At 43.2% G+C, this 21,486-nt stretch overlaps 1 protein-coding gene across 1 annotated transcript in view; it reads left to right on the top strand.

The window, feature by feature from the left end:
- Positions 1-21,486, top strand: part of sema5a (sema domain, seven thrombospondin repeats (type 1 and type 1-like), transmembrane domain (TM) and short cytoplasmic domain, (semaphorin) 5A) — a 221,921-nt gene that overhangs the window by 83,753 nt on the left and 116,682 nt on the right. Inside the window, 1 exon segment of the mRNA XM_024000082.3 lies at positions 20,676-20,738. Coding sequence (XP_023855850.1) covers positions 20,676-20,738 — 63 coding nt within the window.

Genomic DNA, 21,486 nt, shown 5'->3' with positions numbered 1-21,486 from the left:
CACCTGTCTAACTGTAGTCTTCTCTTCAGTTCAGTCTTAATGCCCCATCTTGTCACCTGTAGTCTCTCTTTCAGTAGTCTTAATGCCCCAGCTGTCTACCTGTAGTCTTCTCTTCAGTCAATCTTAATGCCCCACCTGTCTACTGTAGTCTTCTCTCAGTCATCTTATTGCCCCATCTGTCTAATGTAGTCTTCTCTTCAGGCAATTCTTAATGCCCCAAATTCTGTCTAACTGTAGTCTGCGCTTCAGTCAATCTTAATGCCCGCATCTGGTCTAAACGTAGTCTTCTCTCAGTACAGTCTAATGCCCCATCTGTCTAACTGTAGTCTTCTCTTCAGTTAGTCTTTAATTTGCCCAACCTGTCTAACTGTAGTCTTCTCTTCAGTCTCTTAATGCCCCACCTGTCTAACTTGTAGTCTTCTCTTCAGTCGTCTAACTGCCCCATCTGTCTAACCTGTAGTTTCTCTTCAGTCATCTTAATGCCCCATCTGTCTAACTGTAGCTTCTCTTCAGTCAATCTGATGCCCCATCTGTCTAACTGTAGTCTTCTCTTCAGTCAGTCTTATGCCCATCTTGTCTAACCTGTAGTCTTCTCTTCAGCATATCTTAATGCCCCATCTGTCTAACTGTAGTCTTCTCTTCAGTCAATCTTAATGCCCCATCTGTCTCACTGTAGTTCTTCCTCAGTAGTCTTAATGCCCACCTGTTAACTGTAGTCTCTCTTTCAGTCATGTCTTAATGCCCCTCTGTCTAACTGTAGTCTTCTTCTTCATCAGTCTTATGGCCCACACCTGTCTAACTGTAGTTCTTCTCTTCAGTCAGTCTTAATGCCCCACCTGGTCTTAATCTGCTAGTCTTCTTCTTCAGTCAGTCTTAATGCCCCATCTGTCTAACTGTAGTCTTCTTTTCAGTTCAATCTTAATGCTCCCATCTGTCTAATTAGTCTTCTCTTCAGTCAATCTTAATGCCCCATCTGTCTAACTGTATCTATCTCTTCACGTCAGTCTTAATCCGCCCACCTGTCTAACTGTAGCTCTTCTCTTTCAGTCAGGCTTAATGCCCCATCTGTAACTGTTCTTCTCTCAGTCATCTATTATGCCCCATCTGTCTCACTGTAGTCTTCTCTTCAGTCAATCTTAATTGCCCCATCTGTCTAACCTAGTCTTCTCTCATCAATCTTAATCCCCCACCTGCAACATGTATCTTCCTCTTCAGTCCAGTCTTAATGCCCCATCTGTCTAACTGTAGGTCTTCTTCTTCAGTCAATCTTAACCCCATCTGTCTAAACTGTAGATCTTCTCTTCAGTCAATCTTTAATTGCCCCACTGGTGTCTAACGTTAGTCTTTCTCTTCAGTCAGTCTTAAGCCCCATCTGTCTCACTGTAGTCTTCTCCTTTCAGTCAAGTCTAATGCCCACCTGCTCTAAACTGTAGTCTTCTCTTCATCAATCTATAATCCCCATTCTGTCTAACTTGTAGTTCTTCTTCAGTCAGTCTTAATGCCCATCGTCTACCTGTAGTCGTTCTCTCAGTCAGTTCTTAATCCCCATCTGTCTAAACTTACTCTTCTTCTCATTCATCTTAATGCCCACCTGTCAACTTAGCTTCTCTTCAGTCCCAGTCTTAATGCCCCACCGTCTAACTGTAGTCTTCTCTATCATCAATCTCAATGCCCACACTGTCTAAACTGTAGTCTTCTCTCATCAGTCTTTAATGCCCACCTGTCTAACTTAGTCTCGCTCTTCAGTCAGTCTTAATGCCCCACTGTCTAACTGTAAGTCTTCTCTTCAGTTCATCTTAATGCCCCCATACTGTCTAACTGTAGTTCTCTCTCTTCATCTAGTCTTAATGCCCCACCGTCTACACTTAGTTCTTCTCTTCAGTCAATCTTAATGCCCCACCTTCTAACTGTATCTTCTCTTCAGTCATCTTAATCCCCACCTGTCTAACTGTAGTCTCTCTGCAGTCAGTGTTAATTCCCTATACTGTATGCCTACCCCAGCTCCTAAACACGGTGTGAAATTCCTGTGGTTATCTCTCTCTTTTCCTCTCCCTCCGGTTTTTTTTTTTTTTTTTTTTTGGAATGTGATGCTGTAAGAATCGATTGCGAGCCGATGGCTAAACATACACCACCAAGACACGGGCTAGTCTGAGGAGTCTTGTTTGAAGTTCCTATGGGGCAAGATAGGGATAAGGGAGAATAAAAAAAAAAAAGGCAGCGTGACGCTGCAGCAACAGGCTAATGCAGGAACGAGGCAAGAGTGTGGGGAGTGCATAGCTTGTTGTTGAGAGAGATAAACCACAGGAAATTTCACACGTGGTTTTAGGAGCTGGGGTAGGCATACACGTATAGGGAATTAAACTGACTGCAGAGAAGACTACAGTTAGACAGGTTGGGGCATTAAACTGACTGAAGAGAAGACTACAGGTAGACAGGTGGGGCATTAAGATTGACTGAAGAAGAAGACTACAGTTAGACAGGGGTGGCATTAAGACTGACTGAAGAGAAGACTACAGTTAGACAGATGTGGGGCATTAAGATTGACTGAAGAGAAGACAAGTTAGACAGATGGGGCATTAAGAGACTGAAGAGAAGCTACAGTAGACAGTGGGTGCATTAAGACTGACTGAAGAGAAGACTACAGTTAGACAGACTGGGGCATTAAGATTGACTGAAGAGAAGACTACAGTTTAGACAGTGGGGCATTAAGACTGACTGAAGAGAAGACTACAGTCTTAGACAGGTGGGGCATTAAGACTGACTGAAGAGAAGACTACAGTTAGACAGATGGGGCATTAAGACTGACTGAAGAGAAGACTACAGGTAGACAGATGGGGCATTAAGACTGACTGAAGAGAAGACTACAGTTAGACAGATGGGGCATTAAGACTGACTGAGAAGAAGACTACAGTTAGACAGTGGGGCATTAAGATGACTGAAGAGAAGACTACAGTAGACAGATGGGGCATTAAGACTGACTGAAGAGAAGAACTACAGTTAGACAGGTGGGGCATTAAGATTGACTGAAGAGAAGACTACAGTTAGACAGATGGGGCATTAAGATTGACTGAAGAGAAGACTACAGTTAAGACAGGATGGGCATTAAGGACTGACTGAAGAGAAGACTACAGTAGACAGGTGGGGCATTAAGATTGACTGAAGAGAAGACTACAGTAGAACAGATGGGCATTAAGATGGACTGAAGAGAAGACTACAGTAGACAGATGGGGCATTAAGACTGACTGAAGAGAAGACTACAGTTAGACAGATGGGGCATTAAGACTGACTGAAGAGAAGACTACAGTTAGACAGGTGGGGCATTAAGACTGACTGAAGAGAAGACTACAGTTAGACAGATGGGGCATTAAGATGACTGAAGAGAAGACTACAGTTAGACAGATGGGGCATTAAGATGACTGAAGAGAAGACTACAGTTAGACAGATGGGGCATTAAGACTGACTGAAGAGAGACTACAGTTAGACAGGTGGGGCATTAAGACGACTGAAGAGAAGACTACAGTTAGACAGGTGGGCATTAAGACTGACTGAGAGAAGACTACAGTAGACAGTGGGCATTAAGACTGACTGAAGAAGACTACAGTAGACAGGGGCATTAGATGACTGAAGAAAGACTACAGTTAGACAGATGGGCTTAAGATGACTGAAGAGAAGACTACAGTTAGACAGATGGGGCATTAAGATGACTGAGAGAAGACTACAGTGCAGATGGCATTAAGACTGACTGGAGAAGATACAGTGAGATGGGGCATTAAGATTGACGAAGAGAAGACTACAGTTAGACAGATGGGGCATTAAGATGACTGAAGATACATTAGACAATGCATGTAGAGACTGAAAGACTACAGTTAGACAGGTGGGGCATTAGACTGACTGAGAGAAGACTACAGTTAGACAGTGGCATAAGACTGACTAGGAAGACTACAGTTAGACAGATGGGCATTAAGACTGATGAAGAAAGACTACAGTTAGACAGAGGGGCTAGATGACTGAAGAAAACTACAGTTACAGATGGGGCATTAAGATGACTGAAGAGAAGACACAGTTAGACAGTGGGCATTAAGACTGACTAGGAGACTACAGTAGACAGTGGACTAGCTACATAGACAGAGGCATTAAGACTCTAAAGATACAGTAGACAGTGGGGCATAAGACTGACGAAGAAGACTACAGTAGACAGTGGGCATTAGACTGACTACTGTGACTGGTGGACTTTCCTGAATCCCTGATCCAGGTTAGCCTAGAGATGGCCTCTGCACATAGCCCATGGTGCAATCTAAGCCCATAGGATCTCCTGACAAAATAAGAATGATCCTGGCTTCATTTATCAGCACTTAACATAATGATGTTGTCAAGATGCATAGCTATAACAGCGAGAAACTATTGAACTATTTGAAATGTTCCCTGGGTTTTCATTACCGTAGCTCCCATGGCATGCTTTGACAAGCTTTGTGTCTTGTTTGTGACCATTTTTTAAGGGCCTGACAGCTGGGCTGTTCCAGTAAGTGTTACGATAATTACTGCATAACTGTGTTACACACAAAGACAAGACAGACAGGACTTCGTATAGATGACACTGTGGTCCAACAGAGAGTAAGGAGGTGGTGGGAGAGGGAGGGAGGGGCAGAAAAGAAGGAAGAGGAGCAAAGGAGAGAGAAACGAGAAGAAAGAGAGAATATGAGAAAAGAGAGAAATAATCGAAAGAGTGAGTGAGAGGGATATAAATGGAAGGGGATTGAGAGGGAGAAAGAGGGAGTGACAGAGAGATAGATAGTAAAATAGAGGGGGATAATGGTAACGCTGGTAAAGACTCACCTGGATCAATGAGAGGTCCTCCAGATTGAGTCTAAAGAGGTGGTTCTGAAAGAAAAAAGAGAGGAGGAGAGATGAAGGTAGAATCTTCTCTAAAAGAACAAACACCGGAGAAAATAAAAGTGGACAGGAGAGCATTTTCTGGTAATAGGTGTCCAACGATATCTCTGGGTTATTTTATCCCTATTTTGGTCATTTTCTCTCCTTAATAAACACATCTTTGATGTAGCACACTTGTTTCTGGGCCACTCCAAAAGCCTGTTCAGATGTAACCACATACAGGAACACTTGATAGATTACTTTACTGCTATAGCATTCCAAAACTAGGTAATCTTGTTGAATAGAAACCCAGTCAAACTGAACTGAATATAGTTTGCAAGATTACATACTTTATGTCATCTCTCCCAGTGATATGACCTTGTCTGGGAAAACTTTCCTGTAGACACAGATGCGGGATCAGCTTACCCTTGACAAATCCAAACCTTAACCGTTAGATATTTTTTACGGGTAACTTCATCCAACTGAATGGAGTTTTGAGGAGTATTTTTCTCCGCTCTGCTGATGAGTATTGTCTCTGTTAATACATGAGTAATAAAGCCTAGTTCATAAATTTTGTGAAAAAAATACATATTCTATTAGTCAGCTTGACGAGAAAGAAATAGCATATTCCAAACAGACTATGGGACATTATGGGCGATAGATCCCAATAGGCCTAACAAATAAATAAACATTCAAAAGCAATGAGTCTGATGCAACAGTCAAACGTTTAGCTTAAAATGTTAATAAATACTATTATTTCATTGAGCACAATGTCATAAGGAGCAGTAGAGTTGAATATTCTTTCCATAAATGCAATTATGCGAAAAACTGCTATCAAAAGCACACCGTACATGCGAGCGTTTCATGTGACAGAGATTAAAATACCCGTTATAAATTTTGAAAGAGGGAAGATCTAATATGCAACAACTACAGATCTGTATAACAAACGATTGTGCCTTGGTATTGGCCAAAGAAAGAAAGTTAATAATAATGAATTTCCTCCACGGACATGGTGATTTTGACTAGGTACTTTAAAGCAAGTAAGACATGCTCGTAATATGTAGTAAAACGTCTCAGGTTTTGCGCTGATGAAGCCAGCCGTTTGCCTAGGCGTTTGCTATTTGAGATGCGTAGCAGCAGCTCTCACGCTGTCAGACATATTTTCCGCTGAAAGGCTCTGTATATGTGTACTGTGTGAAATAAGATACATAAAATATATGCTACTATGCGTCAATTTAATTCCACTAAATTAGGCAAATGAACTACAAACTGATAAAAGATGACCAGCCAAACTCGTATTTCCACCAATTAATAGTTTAAAAAGCATTATTTCGGATGGAATTTTTTCTTCTTCTCTCCACAATTTTATTTATTGGCTTCAATGTTTTTATCGGCCAAAATCGGCTATTACTGGCTAACGGAAACTGTGTCACAACGGTACAATCTCTCTCTCTCATCGTCTGTCTGACTAATAAAAACTTATCACGGTACATCTCTCCATCTCAGTCTGAATTATTATAAAGACTTTCATGCGGTACATCTCTCTGTCTCTGTCTGATTTTATAAAGACTTTCCAAGGTACAAACTCTCCTGTCTCGGTCTGATTATAAAGACTTCACAATGACATTCTCTCTGTCTCCGTCTGTATAAAGACTTTCCACGGTACATCTCCTCTGTCTGATTATAAAGACTTTCACGGTACTATCTCGGTCTGATTATAAAGACTTTCACAGGTACATCTCTCTTGTCTTCGTCTGATTATAAAGACTTTCACTGGTACATCTCTTCGGTTCGTGATTATAAAGACTCACAGGTACATCTCTCTGTTTCGTCATGTTAAGACTTTCACAGTACATCTCTCGTGTTCTGATTATAAAGACTTTCACAGGTCATCTCTCTGTTTCCGTCTGATTATAGACTTTCACAGGTACAAATCTCCTCTGTCTTTGATTATAAAGACTTTCACAGGTACATCTCTCTGTCGTCTGATTATAGACTTTCACAGAGGTCACATCTCTGTCTCTTGATTATAAAGACTTCACAGGACATCTCTCTCTCTCTGTTCTGATTTAGACTTTCACAGTGCATCCTGGCTCTGTCTGATTATAAAGACTTTCACAGGTACATCTTTCTCTCTCTGCGTCTAAAGAAAAATATACTCTAATCTGAAAAGAGCATAGGCCCATGAGCGGTGTGTGTGTGGTGCAAACCACAGTGAAAGAAACCTTAACCCAACAGTGAAACTTCACTTTAATGAACACCTTAGCCTATCCTTGGCTCTAGCTTCTTTGTAATTGTGAAGTTTCCATTGAAGCCAACTAAAAAAAACGGTTTATTTGGAAACCTTTTACAAAACATGACAGTGAGTAGTCTCTATTATGACTATCAATGGCTCACTATGGGTTTTGAAGTCAGCATTATTGCATCACAGGCATCATTCAAAACGATGTGCTGGATCCTGGATGCTGATTGGGTTGATAGCAGAGAGTTATTCACCACAATCCCCGGGTAATTTAACTGTTCCATTAGATTTATCAAATGCCATCTACTGTCCCACAGCCAGCTAGGCAATTTATAAACGTAATATCCCCTGGAAAAAGCGTCTAGACAATATTCCCATGCTACTTCCTAACATTTGGTTTGCAACAGTTGGAGTTTGTCTAAACCTTTCCTGTGGAACAATGTTGCATGTTTTGGGCGATCTCCACCGTGCCATGCATATGAACGTTACGAAACTGACAGCTTCTCTGAGCCAGGCAAATTCATTTTATCAGAATAGTATAATGGATATATCCAAAGAAATGGCAATGAAACCGAAGGTAAAAATACAAAAAATGCACATAGTTTGCTGTCATTTCAGCTGCTTGATGAGATTGTTTGTTCGCTTTAGTTGGCTAGCTAGCAAAGTAGAAATAGCTATTCCATAGCAAAATGGTTTTACTTAGAACGGTCATGAAATTGGAATGGACGACACACCACATTTGGCTAGACACTTCGAGATCTCAGAACTACACGTAGACTATATGGTATGGTGGAAGGATGACAAAAACAAATGTACTAATTAAATTAAGTTTTTAATGAAAACATGCTTTATATTTTTCAAATGCTGGCAACCATTTTTATAAAAGCCGTCAAAAGCTCAGGAAGGATATTAGAATAACACCCTCTAAGAGCTGTTTTGCCGGCCCTTGGCTGCTCCCTCGGAAGTTATTCACACGATATATTCCGGGTTCTCATTACTATCTTTTACTCATATATCCAGCTTTATTACAATTTTTCAGCAGATTATCGTTTCCTTTTAAAACCCGTTTTATTTCAAATAAATTTGGCCTTGAATGTCAGAGGATCAATCTTTCTATTTCAGTTAACTTGGTGCATGAAGGTTTTACAAGAGTATAACAACACTCTAGCTCTTGTCAGAGTAATGCATATTCTTATTCTATTATTCACCAGCTGAAACCTCTTCATAAGAATGACTCATAGACAACACACATATGCATAGGTGCACGCACGAGAACGCACGCACCACGGACACACACACGGATCCATCTTTCTGAAGAGTGGCTATTCACAGGCAGGTGTGGCATAGAACCTCTTTACAGTATATTGACATTTACATCGATCTGCCTCTCCTTTCTGCTACCTCCTTATCACTGAGTCCTTCACTCGGCCATCAGGCCACAGACACCCCAGCTCCTTAAACACTTCTTCAAGATCCCTGTCACTGAGCATTAAGAGCTAGGGTTGATTTGGTACTAGGCTTCTCTGTCTGTGTGAATGGGCTCGGGAATACACTGTGTGTTGAATCCGTCTAAGATGGGTTTTTCCATTGAGTCCAATATTAGAGCCTGTTTTGGATACATTGGTAATTCAAGATGTTTATACACTATATAGCAGTTGTATAATTGCATTAGAACTTCTGTGCCAATATGGCTCACATCAATGTCTAAAACTCAAATGTAGTTAGCCAGAGAGGGTATGTCTGTGGGCTGATGGCCTGAGTGAAAGGATTCATGAGGCCTGGTCCTAAGTCAACCCCAAGCCCTGGACACTTCTTCTAGATCCCTTTACAGAGCCCACTCCAGAAGAGACACGAAAGACAGACTAGGCCAAACAACTGCAGGTAGAGACAGACCACCCTTAAGCCCCTGAGTCAGGTTAGTGTTTGAAAGGAAAGGTAAGAGCTCTTCTCTCTCCCTCCCTCTATCTTCTCCTTATCTGTCAGCCCTGCAGGTCTTTCCAACTTCTCCTTTCCCTGTATCCCATCTGCAGTACATTAGTTTATTCCCCCAGCTCTGCTTCTCTGTGTTGGTCCTGCTCCTCCAGCTCTCTGTCTCCTCAGCCACTTGCTAAACTGTGGAGAACGGCTTGTATGAACACCTAGGCCATTAGCAGAAGTGAAATACATGCATAGAAGAGTTAGAGTAATCTAAGCCCAATCTCAGCTGGCCAGAGAACACTTCAGACAAACACAGACACTCTGGATTAAATATGATGTGCTTGACAAAGACAATGAGCTCAACTTGAGACACACTCTGTGGCAAGTGAGGGATAGCCAGAGAGAAAGAGAGGAGAAGCATAGACAGAGGGGAAAGAGAGAAGCAGAGAGGCAGAGAGGAGAGAGAGAAGAGAACAACATATTACCTGGCTCCGACTATCAGTTCGTTCTGGCTGGGGTCAAAGGTTAGCTGGGAGTAATCCACCGTGCCCTCACCGGAACCTGTGGATCCACGGCTCCATATCTGCCATCAATGTAGAGAAAGATACACGGTAATCAATGAAAAGAGGAAAAGAGATCAGAGAAAAAAAGTGGTGGATAAAGAAGTTTAGCCCAGTCCACAAGATATTGCATAAAGTGATGATATTATATATTGTTTGTGTGTATCGTTCTGTATTGTATTTTATGAAAACGAATGCTTCTTGCCTGGTGATGTTACTCCTCTGCAATATAGGTTCAAACAGAGGGGAGTTCATTCGGCTAGATGAATATTAAGAGTAATATCAAGATAAAAAGCCTTCCAAGGAGCCTAATGTACCCTATATCCTGTGTGGTCTCCAGAGTCTGTAGTCTATCTCAAGGGCACAGAAGTACAGTGTCCCACCTGGGCTTTCAACCAATGCCTTTCCACTCCATTATACTAAACCATTACTGCAGCTAGCAGGAACTAATGCAATACAGTACATAGAGTGGTGAGAGGAGGAGGGCTGTTTGTGTGTGTGTGTATGTAGTGGGGGGGGATTGTGTGTGTGCATGCCTGTCTGAATCCAAGGGTCCTTCTAAAGTGAATCTGAGACAGATGAATCCATGGTTGTCAGTGCCTTGACCTTGGCTCTGAACCCAGAGATTCCCTCATGGTACATAGCACACACACACACACACACACACACACACACACACACACACACACACACACACACACACACACACACACACACACACACACACACACACACACACACACACACACACACACACACACACACACACACACACACACACACAAAACACTCAAAACCCCAGACACACAGAGACAATCACCCTCTACACGCCTGTCTCCATGGCGCCCAACCAGTAGCCCTTGACCAATAGAATCAAATATTCCTGTCGTTTGTTGCTGGGCGATTAGTGTCGGGCCCCTACTGTCCTGTAATCTGATAGGTAGTGTGTCAATAGTTAAGGCTATGGACTAGGAGTAAATTACCATAACCCCTGATCTTAGGGTCAGATATTGTCCAATCCCCTCATAGCTAAAGTAAACATTGGAGAGAAGATAATCTGATTCTAGGTCTGGTGTGCACGCCTGCTCCCGCTCTCCTCCTGTGCCAGCACTACACACTCCTGCCACCATCATTACGCCACCTGCTTCCCTCGCTCGCTGTCAGCGCATCAGCAATTCATGTGCACTCACCCGGACTCAATCACCTGTGAATTCCTCCCCTAATCTGTCTGTTCCCCAGCCCTTGTGCAGTCAGTGTTAATTCCCTATACGTGTATGCCTACCCCAGCTCCTAAAACCACGTGTGAAATTCCTGTGGTTCCTGTGGTCCAGACCCATTCTGTTCTGCAGACCCATTCTGTTCTGCTGCATGACGATAGTACTTTTGCAGTTTGCTAAGTTATTTGCACCTTGTGTTCTGCCTGCCAGAGGAAGAAGCACAGATTAACTAACTTTTCTTAGTTAAGCCTGGCAGCACAAAACCAAATCAATTGAATCAAGCAAATTGATTGTTATTAAAATTATGCTATAAAATAATTTATCTTATCTTTTTTGTCAACCTTTGATGTTGAAAGCAATAGCATGTGTTTGAGCAGTGCAAAGTGATATTTGTAAACATACTGTACAGTATAATTGTAGCTCTTTCCCTCCCTTCATCCCTTCATCTCACAATGGCATAGTAACCATTACCCCAGCATGCTCCCTCCTTTCTCCTTGATTTCCATGGCTGAAGGCTGTATGTGTGTACTTACCTCCTGTGGGGCTAAGAATCGTGTAGCCCAGTGAGTAACCAGTCAAACATTGACACGTTAGAGGTTTATCTGGATCTCTTCCTGGGGGAAAACAGCAGGCTCCTTTGATGCTCTGGACAGAGGCTAGACACTGGCAGTTTACTGATGCTCTGGACAGAGGATAGACACTGGCTGTGTACACCCTCAAAGACCAGGGGAGAATAGAGAGAATGGGGGGGGGTTGGGAGAAAGGAGAACAAAAGACATGAAAAATGAGGAGAGTAAGATATTGAGGAAAAAGAGAACGGAAATCGTGATAGATAGAGATGAGAGAAAGAAAGTGAGGTAGAGCGAGAGAGAGATAAGAAAAGAGAGATACTCCCCATAGAGAAAGGCAGAAATCCATGGGGAGTCACTCTTTTGTTGGCGCTCACTGGGACAGGGCTGGTTATTAAAGATGCTTCATCCCATCCCTTCTTCTCTCATCCCCCCCCCATCTCTTCATCCATCCCTCTTAGCCTTTATCTCATCCCTCACTCAGTGTAGATTCCTCTAGCCCCTATCAACCCTCCTTTGCCCCAGGCAGGCCCCATCTCCAGAGAGAGAAAGCCTTGGTAATCTGGACCACGGGCCAACTGCCAATTTAAACTGACCCTGAGTCTAGAGGCTGCTTTGCATCTGACTGGAACAGGGTTTTAGGTGAGAGAGTTAAGGAGCTACCTATCTAAAAAAAAAACAGGGTTCAGCTGAAGTGGTCGGAGTGCTATTGTGAGATTTGGTACAACTTTGGTTGCTACCCTCTTCTATTTTTCTCTTCTTCTCTCCTTTCTTCTTGTACTTTTCCTCTCCCCCTGTCTTCTTCTCTCTCTCTCCTCTAACTCTCCCCCTCTTCACGTCTCTTCTCCTCTTTACCGCTCTCCTCTCTTTTCTTCTCCTCTCCTCATTTACCTTCTTCTATAACGACACAGGGCGAGACCCAGATGCAGACACAGGAGGCAGATGGTTCGAGTCTCTGATATTTATTAAACAACAAGGGGCAGGCAAGAGGCAGGTCAAGGACAGGCAAAAGTTCATTAACCAGGTCAAAGTTCCAAATGGTACAGGGAGGCAGGCAGGCTCAAGGTAAGGGCAGGCTGAATGGTCAGGCTGGTGGGCTCAGAGTCAGGGCAGGCAAAAGGTCAAAACCAGGAGGACTAGAAAAACAGAGGCAAGGAAAAAGCAGGAGCATGGAAAAACACGCTTCTTCCCCACAAAGAAGAACCCTGCGCCAGCAGGGAAGGCAGAAGGGTGAATACTCCCAGTAGCCAGAGAGTCCTCAATGTGCTCCTCCATGACCTTGGTCTCAGGGCCAGACAGGGAATATAGCCAGCCTCGARGCGGTGTGGTATCTGGGAGGAGGTCAATAGCACAATCRTAAGAACGGTGTGGAGGAAGGGAGGTAGCATGAGCCTTGCTGAAAACCTCCAGGAGGTCATGGTACTCTGCGGGAACAGCAGAGAAATCCGAGGCTGGACTTAACCCTGGAGGTGGACGTTCCGGGGGAGGCTGCGTCGCCTTCAGGCAATGTGAATKACAGAACGGGCTCCAACCCAGGAATGAACCAATGGYCCAGTCAATATCGAGGTTGTGCTTCTGGAGCCAAGAAAATCCCAAAACAACAGGGATGTGGGGAGACTCACTGAGGAGAAGCTGTATTTACTCATTGTGATTTCCAGATACCCGCAGATTAATGGGAACTGTGCTGTGTGTGACTCTTCCAATGGAGCRGCCGTCCAGTGCCCTGGCGTTCTTGGGAACGGAGAGGAGTTGAATGGAGATACCTATTTCCGATACCAGGATAGCGTCCATAAAACTCTCATCTGCCCCAGAGTCAATCAGCACCCGGAGAGACTTAGACTGGTCTCACCACAGCAGGATCACAAAAAAAAGGAGTTTGGGTAATGGGAATTAGTGAATTCCCAGTCTGGCTCACCAGTGTACTCGTACCTACTAATGAGTCAGGTCTCTTTACTGGGCAGGTGGCTATTTAATTCCRYGCAGCACCACAATAAAGACAACTGTTGGAGCTTAGCCTACGTGACCGTTCCCTAGGCGATAATCTAGCTCTGCCCAGTTGCATAGGTTCCAGTGTATCCGACAGACCCGTTGCCCATGATTCGAGGGAACTCGGGTGGCATCGGATCTTCTCAGAAATGCAGCCTCATTCCTGAGTTCCGGTAGACGCCCATCAATCCTAATGGTAAGGGCGATGAGGGAATCAAGGTCCAAAGGTAACTCCCGGGCTGCTAGCTCGTCTTTTATCTCCTCTGATAGTCCGTGAAGGTAATAAACAGGGCCTCCGGATTCCAGGCACTCTCGGTGGCCAATGTGCGAAAATCTATTGCGTAGTCTGCCACACTATGGGAGTTCTGATTTAATTTCAGTAGTTTTCGGGCCGCCTCTCTCCCAGGCACCGGAGAATCGAACACCTTCCTCACCTCTGCCATGAAATCCTACAGATAATAGCAAACAACGGATTGTTGCTCCCAAACAGCTGTAGCCCAGGAGAGTGCCCTTCCAGACATTAGCATAATAAGATACGCTATCTTCGACTGATCCGAAAGGAATGAAGATGGCTGTAGCTCAAAAATAAGGGAGCACTGGGAAAGAAACGCCCGGCAGGTTCCAGGATCCCCAGTATATCGCTCCGGAGGAGGTATGCGGGGTTCTCGGGGAAACGGGGCAGGCAGAACAAACCCACCACTGGTAGGTGGGTTACTGAGTGACTGAGTGACTCAGATTCACAGACCTGCTCCATTAACGCCTTGAACCCCTGGTTGTGGCGTTCCGCCAGAGATTGGAACCCTTCCATAAGGTTCTGAAGTAGCTCCTCGTGTTTTTTAATGGTGGCTCCCTGCAGGGTCCCCGCAGGGTCCAACTCTGCTGGGTCAGTCATGACCAGTTCGTACTATAACGACACAGGGCGAGACCCTGCAGACACAGGAGGCAGATGGTTAGAGTCTCTGATATTTATTAAACAACAAGGGGCAGGCAAGAGGCAGGTCGAGGATAGGCAAAAGTTCATTAACCAGGTCAGAGTTCCAAACGGTACAAGGAGGCAGGCAGGCTCAAGGTAAGGGCAGGCTGATTGGTCAGGCAGGCGGGCTCAGAGTCAGGGCAGGCAAAAGGTCAAAATCAGGAGGACTAGAAAAACAGAGGCAAGGAAAAAGCAGGAGCACGGAAAAACACGCTGGTTGACAAGACAAGACGAACTGGCAACAGACAAACAGAGAACACAGGAATAAATACCGTGGGAAAATGGGGAAAACGGGTGACACCTGGAGGTGGGTGGAGACAATCACAAAGACAGGTGAAACAGATCAGGGCGTGACATCTTCTGCTTTGTCCCTCAGCTCCACTACCCTTTACCCCCTCYTCTCGTTTTAATTTCCCTTCTCCTCTCTTTAAAAGATCCAATTATTTTCATTGCGGTGAGATTTGCATCCTTGGCGTCCTTGGCATGTCTTATATTCTTTCTGTGTTAGGTTTCATTATGAAGGAAGTCTCCCCTGCCGGTGCCTCTCAGCTCATATTAAGAGCATTAAAGATTGATCAAGTTGAGAAAATGTACTATCTAGCTAAATCTGGTGCAATGGCATGTTGTACATGGTCCCTAACAAATAAACAAATACATAATACATTCCTAGAAAGAATGCACTACCAGAATACTCACAGGTTTTGTTGATTTTACTTGTCTACATTGTTGTTGAAAAAATAAAGTAGTCTGCTGTGGGAAATGACCTACAAACTACGCTCTCGTGTCTTGATGTGTCTTGATGAAGCTTAGTGCTGAGAGCTATGCCGTGCATGATTTTTTTTATACAAGAAGAGACGAGGTAGAGTTACCATTTGATGTTTAATCAATGCTCAGACTTAATCCTTTATGTACAAAGAAAATATATTTATGAGCATGTCAAAACAGCCAAGGTCATCCTTCGATGTATGAAGGAAAAATAAACCAGACCTCTAGAATTTTKGGGGGCATTATTGATTGAAATCTCTCTAATTTTCCCTCAAACTAACCCTCATCACTTAAGATGAAACGTGGAGCCTCTTGGCAGTGTTGTGTTGTTTGGAGTTTCAGAGAGCTGCTAACTGCCTTCTGTCTGTCCTGTGGTACTGCAGATATAGAGTTCACCAGGAGATCGATACTGGCTGAGGCCTGCTATCATAATCTCACTGGCCTCTGTTACCTCAGCRAAACGCTCTTCTTTCCTCCCTCCTTCTCTCTCTTCCTACTCTCCGACTGTAATGAACAATAAAGTCAAGGTTTTAGAAAAGCATAAGGGAGAGAAGAAGTGAAGTCCTCTGCTCTGAGAAGAAGGGATAACATTGGAGATGAAGAKAGAGAGAGAGMGAGAAAGCGRGAGAGAGAGCGAGAGAGAGAGAACTCTTTTGCAATTTCTGTGTGTCTTTGATTGCATTCCCCATGGATTATSTCTTCAATTGGCGCTATGAACAGGAAGGGTACAGACGACTCAGGCGAGAGATAGTACTTTGTCTGATGAACTGTTTTTGTGTTGTAAACACTCTCAGAATACAAAGCAAAACAATGATTTGAAGTGAAAAGTTTCTGAGAAGTTTCTGATTGCCATCAGATGGAGTGTTTTTACAACACAAACACACACTCAATCTGGTTTATATAGAATCTGGCAGCAGGTAAAGTAGGCCTACTCTGCAATGACTACCCCTACCCCCTCCTTACCCCCTAGCCTTACCCCCTACTCCCTCACTGTCCTACACTCACCCCTTGCCAACCCCAGTCAGCAGAGTCAGCCTTGGCACCATGAGCCTTTGCACCCTGTACACCCTGTACACCCTGTACAGTAGCTGCTGTGGGTTGGACGTAGCACTTCCTTGATGAATCACCTGCTCTCTGTCTGCATTGTGTTCACATCCCATTGTGTTGCCCACGGTGATGGATGATCACCTGGGTTCTAGACCTCAGTGTTCCTTCCTTCCTGTCCTGTTTCTCGCTCTCTCTTTCTCTTTCTCTTTCTCTCTCCCTCTGTTCTATCGTTAATAGAATGGCCTTCAGAGAGACATGATGTTTTAAATGCTTCATTAGTAGGCTATTTCCTCTGACACAGAAAATCTAAACTGGAACACAGAGGCAGTCTAGTTTTTCAGAGAGTGTTGTGGATCGAAGCATTAGGCCGTTATTGCTGGACAAGTTCTGTAGTAGCAGTAGCATTTTTCACATTCAATGTGGAGTGCAGTGTGTGAAATAAATAGCAGATATGCCATGAAACATTTTTTTTTGCTATAATGAAGACATCTAATGCAAGATGCAAAATAAGTTCCCAGTGTGTTGTATTTCAGCAGCTTCTATCTTCCCATCACGCTTTCTGTCTGAGAGACAATTACCCCTGCTTAGCAAGCGCTAACGGAACACCTCTGTTAGCTCCAATAGCTCAGCTTCTTTAAATTGGCCAAGTCGGGAATAACTCCTCTATTTAAATGCATGGAATAATACAGAGGACTGAGTCAGTGGAATGGGGGCACATAATAGAGATACACAACACACTCAATAATAACTTGGACTGGTCCATTAAAGGGKCTGAGAGGGGTGATGGGGTTCGGAAACGAATGGTTTGACCCTGGATGATGGTCAATGTTGACACTGATAGTGACTAATTGACTGTCTGCCCTGTGTATACTGAACACCTTCATATTTGATGGCATACATTATGGTGAGACTACAGTCTCTGTGGAGTTAGGATGTTTTTCAGTCAATTAAAACGTACCTGATTAAGATTTTAAATACCCTACCTACATGTTGACTGACAGCTCTGCTCTGATGACTGTAACTATCTGGGACTGTAGTGAAACAGACACATATTTTAATATGACTTCAGGGCCAATTTCTTGTCAGAACCTTTCATCGGCTTACATCAGCCAGACATCAGTCAGAATTCTAAATGTCGCAACAACAAAAAAACGGTCAAAAGACATTTCGAACAGATACAGATGTCTCTGCTCTCTGTCTCTCCTCATAATGTCCTAGTCTTATGAAGGAGTCCCAAGACAGTATCTACTCTAGACATAAAGTGTGGCTCTCTTTATGCAAAATGATGTAGTCATGGTCTGCGGTGTCTGGGGAGAAGAACACTGTTTTGGATTCTCTATCTGTCTGTCTCCCTCTCTCCCTCCCTCTCTCTCTCTCTCTCTCTCCTCTCTCTTCTCTCTCTCTCTCTCTCTCTCTCTCTCGTCTCTCTCTCTCTCTCTCTCTCTCTCTCTTTCTCTGTCCTTCTCTGTTTTTCTCTCTGTCTTTCCATTTCTCTTCCTTGCTCCCTTTTCTCTCTCTGCCCAAGTCCCTGTCCTATGTTATGTCCCCCCAACTCTCTCTCTCTCTCTTACCCCCGATCTCTTTTTCTGCCACCCTTCTGTTTCTTCTCTCTCCCTCTGTCTGTCCTCTGACCACGCTCTCTCTGTCTCTCCCTAACACCCACCTTAGGGTAACAATGGGCCTCTTAGTAGTAAAGACACACACATGGTCTCTGCACAAAGGCTCATCTCTTGGTTATCAAACAGTACTGAGGACAGTGTAGTGAAGCGAGAGGGTGGGCAGAGAGAACATGCATATCTCCAGATTCAAATCACTTTAAGTCCCAAACACTGAATGCCTGCATGTGATTATGCCCTACAGCTGCTTTCAGACCAGTAGATACTTCTGAAAAGCAGCTTTTCTTTGTAACTAAAAAGGGCTGTGTATCAGAGACCTAAAGTTGAGAGCTGATAATTAGAATAAATGTCAGCACACTAGAGATTATATTTCACTTTAAGAGAGCTATTTCGTCTGCAGAGCACAATGAGGCTAAATAATAGCGTTGTAATGGGTGTTTAATGTTTTAAGATTTTGGTTTTAGGTTTTAGGTATTCTGGCCCATTTGATGTCTTGGCACTGAGGTACTGGGGTGTGAGAGGTGGTAAATTATGCCAACATATTACTGGTTTTAGGAAAGATGGATAATATTCACTTCATATTTTATTATAGTAGCCGTTTTTGAAAGTGGAATAAGTATGAGTATTGAATCTCTTCTGAACTGTTCTATTTATATTTGATTATTATAATACATTTGAATGAGTAATGATTTGTTTTATTGAATCCGTTAGTGCCCACAAASCTCTTTCATAATATTATTGATTATGTTACCTCATCATTACTATCTAATACCATATCACAGACGAACCAGAGAATGTTTGTGTTTGAGTTAGACMAAACTTTTTGGTATTTCCCCTGTAATTTCTAAGAGCACGTACTGCACACACATAGCCTACTCATAGGGACAGCCAGTGCTGTGCAAGCTGGGTTGGCATGCTGAGCTGCTAGTGCTTATGTGTGGTTTGTGTCAGAGGAGCACTGTCCCTAAAATAGCTAGCTTTGGCCTGGAATGTCATCTGGCACCCTGACAGATACAGCTGAGTGGAGGCCACGCACACACGCACACACACAATCCACCACCTTCTGCCTCCCCCCACTTTATGCTGGGCCTCTATCCTATTTTCTTTTTCCTTCTCATGCCCCCTTCTTCCGCCTCCTGTTCCCACGTGAACCTGCCAGGTGTGTGGGTAATAATAATWATTATTATTATTTGGGAGGTGCTTATATTTTGTCCTGTTACACACAAGTGTGTTTTTTTGCATATCYCAACTCTCCCTGAGACACCCCAGGGAGTGAAATTAGCACAGGGGCACAGCAACAGATTTTTTCACCTTGCCGGCCCCGGTATTCAAACCAGGAACCTTTCAGTGAATGGCCCAATGCGCTAACTTCTAGGCTACCTATGCGTGTGTGCGTGTGCGCGTGCATGCGTGCAATATCTCTACTTCCTGTTACTTCTTTTAGGCCATTGGGACGGTGGAGTTAAGGCTTTCTCATAAAAACCACTGAGGAGAATTTCAGTCCACTGTTCCTGTCTGAGGAGGAAATTAAAGACAGTTTCTGCTGAGGGGTTTCAACTTATCCTCTCTTTCTGTCTGCACGATATACAGCTGATATACAACTTTCAATCCTGAATCAGATGGAAACATTATAATAATGTGTTTGGTATAGTTATAACAGGTTCTTAATGTAAAAGGTGGTTTCAACTCATTAGGCTACCTTCCCCTCGTTTCGTCCTTATACAAAGTTGAAATATAGAGTATATTTAAGATGAAAACATGATTTATTTTCTATCCTAAAAAAAATGTATCCATACAGTATAAAGTTCCCTCAAGTAGTTTACCATATTGTAAAAATAGAAACTGCTCTCCATGATTTACCTGGCTAAATGAATGATGGGGAAGGTGGTCTAGAGTTACAGTCAAACATACAATTACAATGGGACTTATAGCTAGCAAGTGGTTCATAAACTTCCGGAGTGGTACATTAAGTTACAGCGGTACAGTAATTATTACAGAAACTTTCCATTCACTCCCTAATCTCTGGAGTGGCGGTAATGGCTGTTCTCCTCCTCCGTCCGTCCATCGTTTCACTGGCTTGAAGCCAGCAGTCATTTCATTCCATTACTACAGAACCTTTATCAATGAAAACCCCCTGGAGGACCAGAAGTGAAATTACAGTTGAGGAATCAGAGTGTATTGAATTCTCATCCTTAGAGGATAGGCCTAGGTTTTATCTCCTAATTCCTCTCTGCTAGTAAAAACGTGAAAAGCATCTCAACATTTCCTTCCATGTAAATCACATTGACATTCAGTTCTGTGCTTGCTCTCTCATGTCTAAGTATCCCTCATTTTCTCCCCTGGTGTAAATCACATTGTCATCCGTCTCTGTGCTCGCTCCCTCGTGTCTGGAGTGAGCCCTGGTGGGTGGGCGAGTTAATTGAATTCAGTGTTCGTATTTAACGTGCACTGGTACACCGATAGGATGCGGTCTGCTGTGTAGGATGTATTCATTCAGCCTCTGTGTGGGTCGATGAACCACAGCCATATAAATGAAAGAGGTTGGTTGTAGTGGCAAATACTTACCACCTGGTCAAACAAACTCAAGACTGGAGGAAATAGTCTACACCGTATTTAAAACAATGTGATGTGGTATACCTGCCTAYAGGAAACGGCTATTGTAGAATGTTGTCATTGTTCATTATTAAACTGTTGTCTACTGCTCAAGTGTCAGTTTATTGAGTGTTTCTAAAAGCTGTTTTATTGTTGGTTTACAATGTTGTTCATGAACAATTCAGATTTTTTTGCCCAATGTTTAATGTTCTCTTCATTTAATGCCTATGTGTTTCCATTGTGCCATGCTGTTTCAGTGTCTGYTTCTAATGCAGTTTAACACCAGTATCGTGTGTTTCTAATGGTATTTTTGTGTTGACAGGAGGCGGAGTGGCACTGTGATGAGTTCACTAAAGGAGCCTGCTTCAGTCGGGGGAAGTCAGAGGTGAGGCCGTTAACACACTCATCCCAACATGAAACAAACCCACTCATAACTCAGACTTAACTTAGACTTCACTCAAACTGGAGAAAACCCCTCATGGACAACAATGTGTGATTTATGTCTGAAGTAGGATTTAGTGGGTTTAGTACACACCTTTTCATTTAAACTGACTATACACAGACACTGTTTTCCTTTCTTCTGTTTGTTTGTTTGTGTGTGATGAAAATAAAAACTATGGGAAATGTTATTAAGAAAATGTCTGAGCCGTGTGAATGTCTGAGCGTGTGAATGTCTGAGCCGTGTGAATGTCTGAGCCGTGTGAATGTCTGAGCCGTGTGAATTTCTGAACAAAACCTGCCATCTTATCGTCCAACGGTTTAAATAAAGGTTTAATAAATAAAATAAAATCCTCCAACATTTCTTTTTAAGTGCCTAATTGTCCTTTCATCCACTGTATTTAATAAAATACAATATTATGCATCATGTGTATAGATGATGTAATGTACATGTTTGACCATGATTGTGTTTAGTGTCTCAACTCTATTTGAGCGGTCACAATGTGGTTTAAAAAATCTGTATTTTATATTATTGTGGAGTGATATTTAAATCACTGTTCCTCACCACAAACACACACACACACACCACACACACACACACACACACACACACACACACCCAACACACACACACACACACACACACACACACCAACACACACACAAACACACACACACACACACACACACCACAC

The sequence above is a fragment of the Salvelinus sp. IW2-2015 genome, linkage group LG14 (genome assembly GCF_002910315.2).
Source record: "Salvelinus sp. IW2-2015 linkage group LG14, ASM291031v2, whole genome shotgun sequence".
NCBI lineage: Eukaryota > Metazoa > Chordata > Actinopteri > Salmoniformes > Salmonidae > Salvelinus > Salvelinus sp. IW2-2015.
Note: the sequence above shows the minus strand (reverse complement) of the source record. Positions and strands in the feature narration are given on the sequence as shown.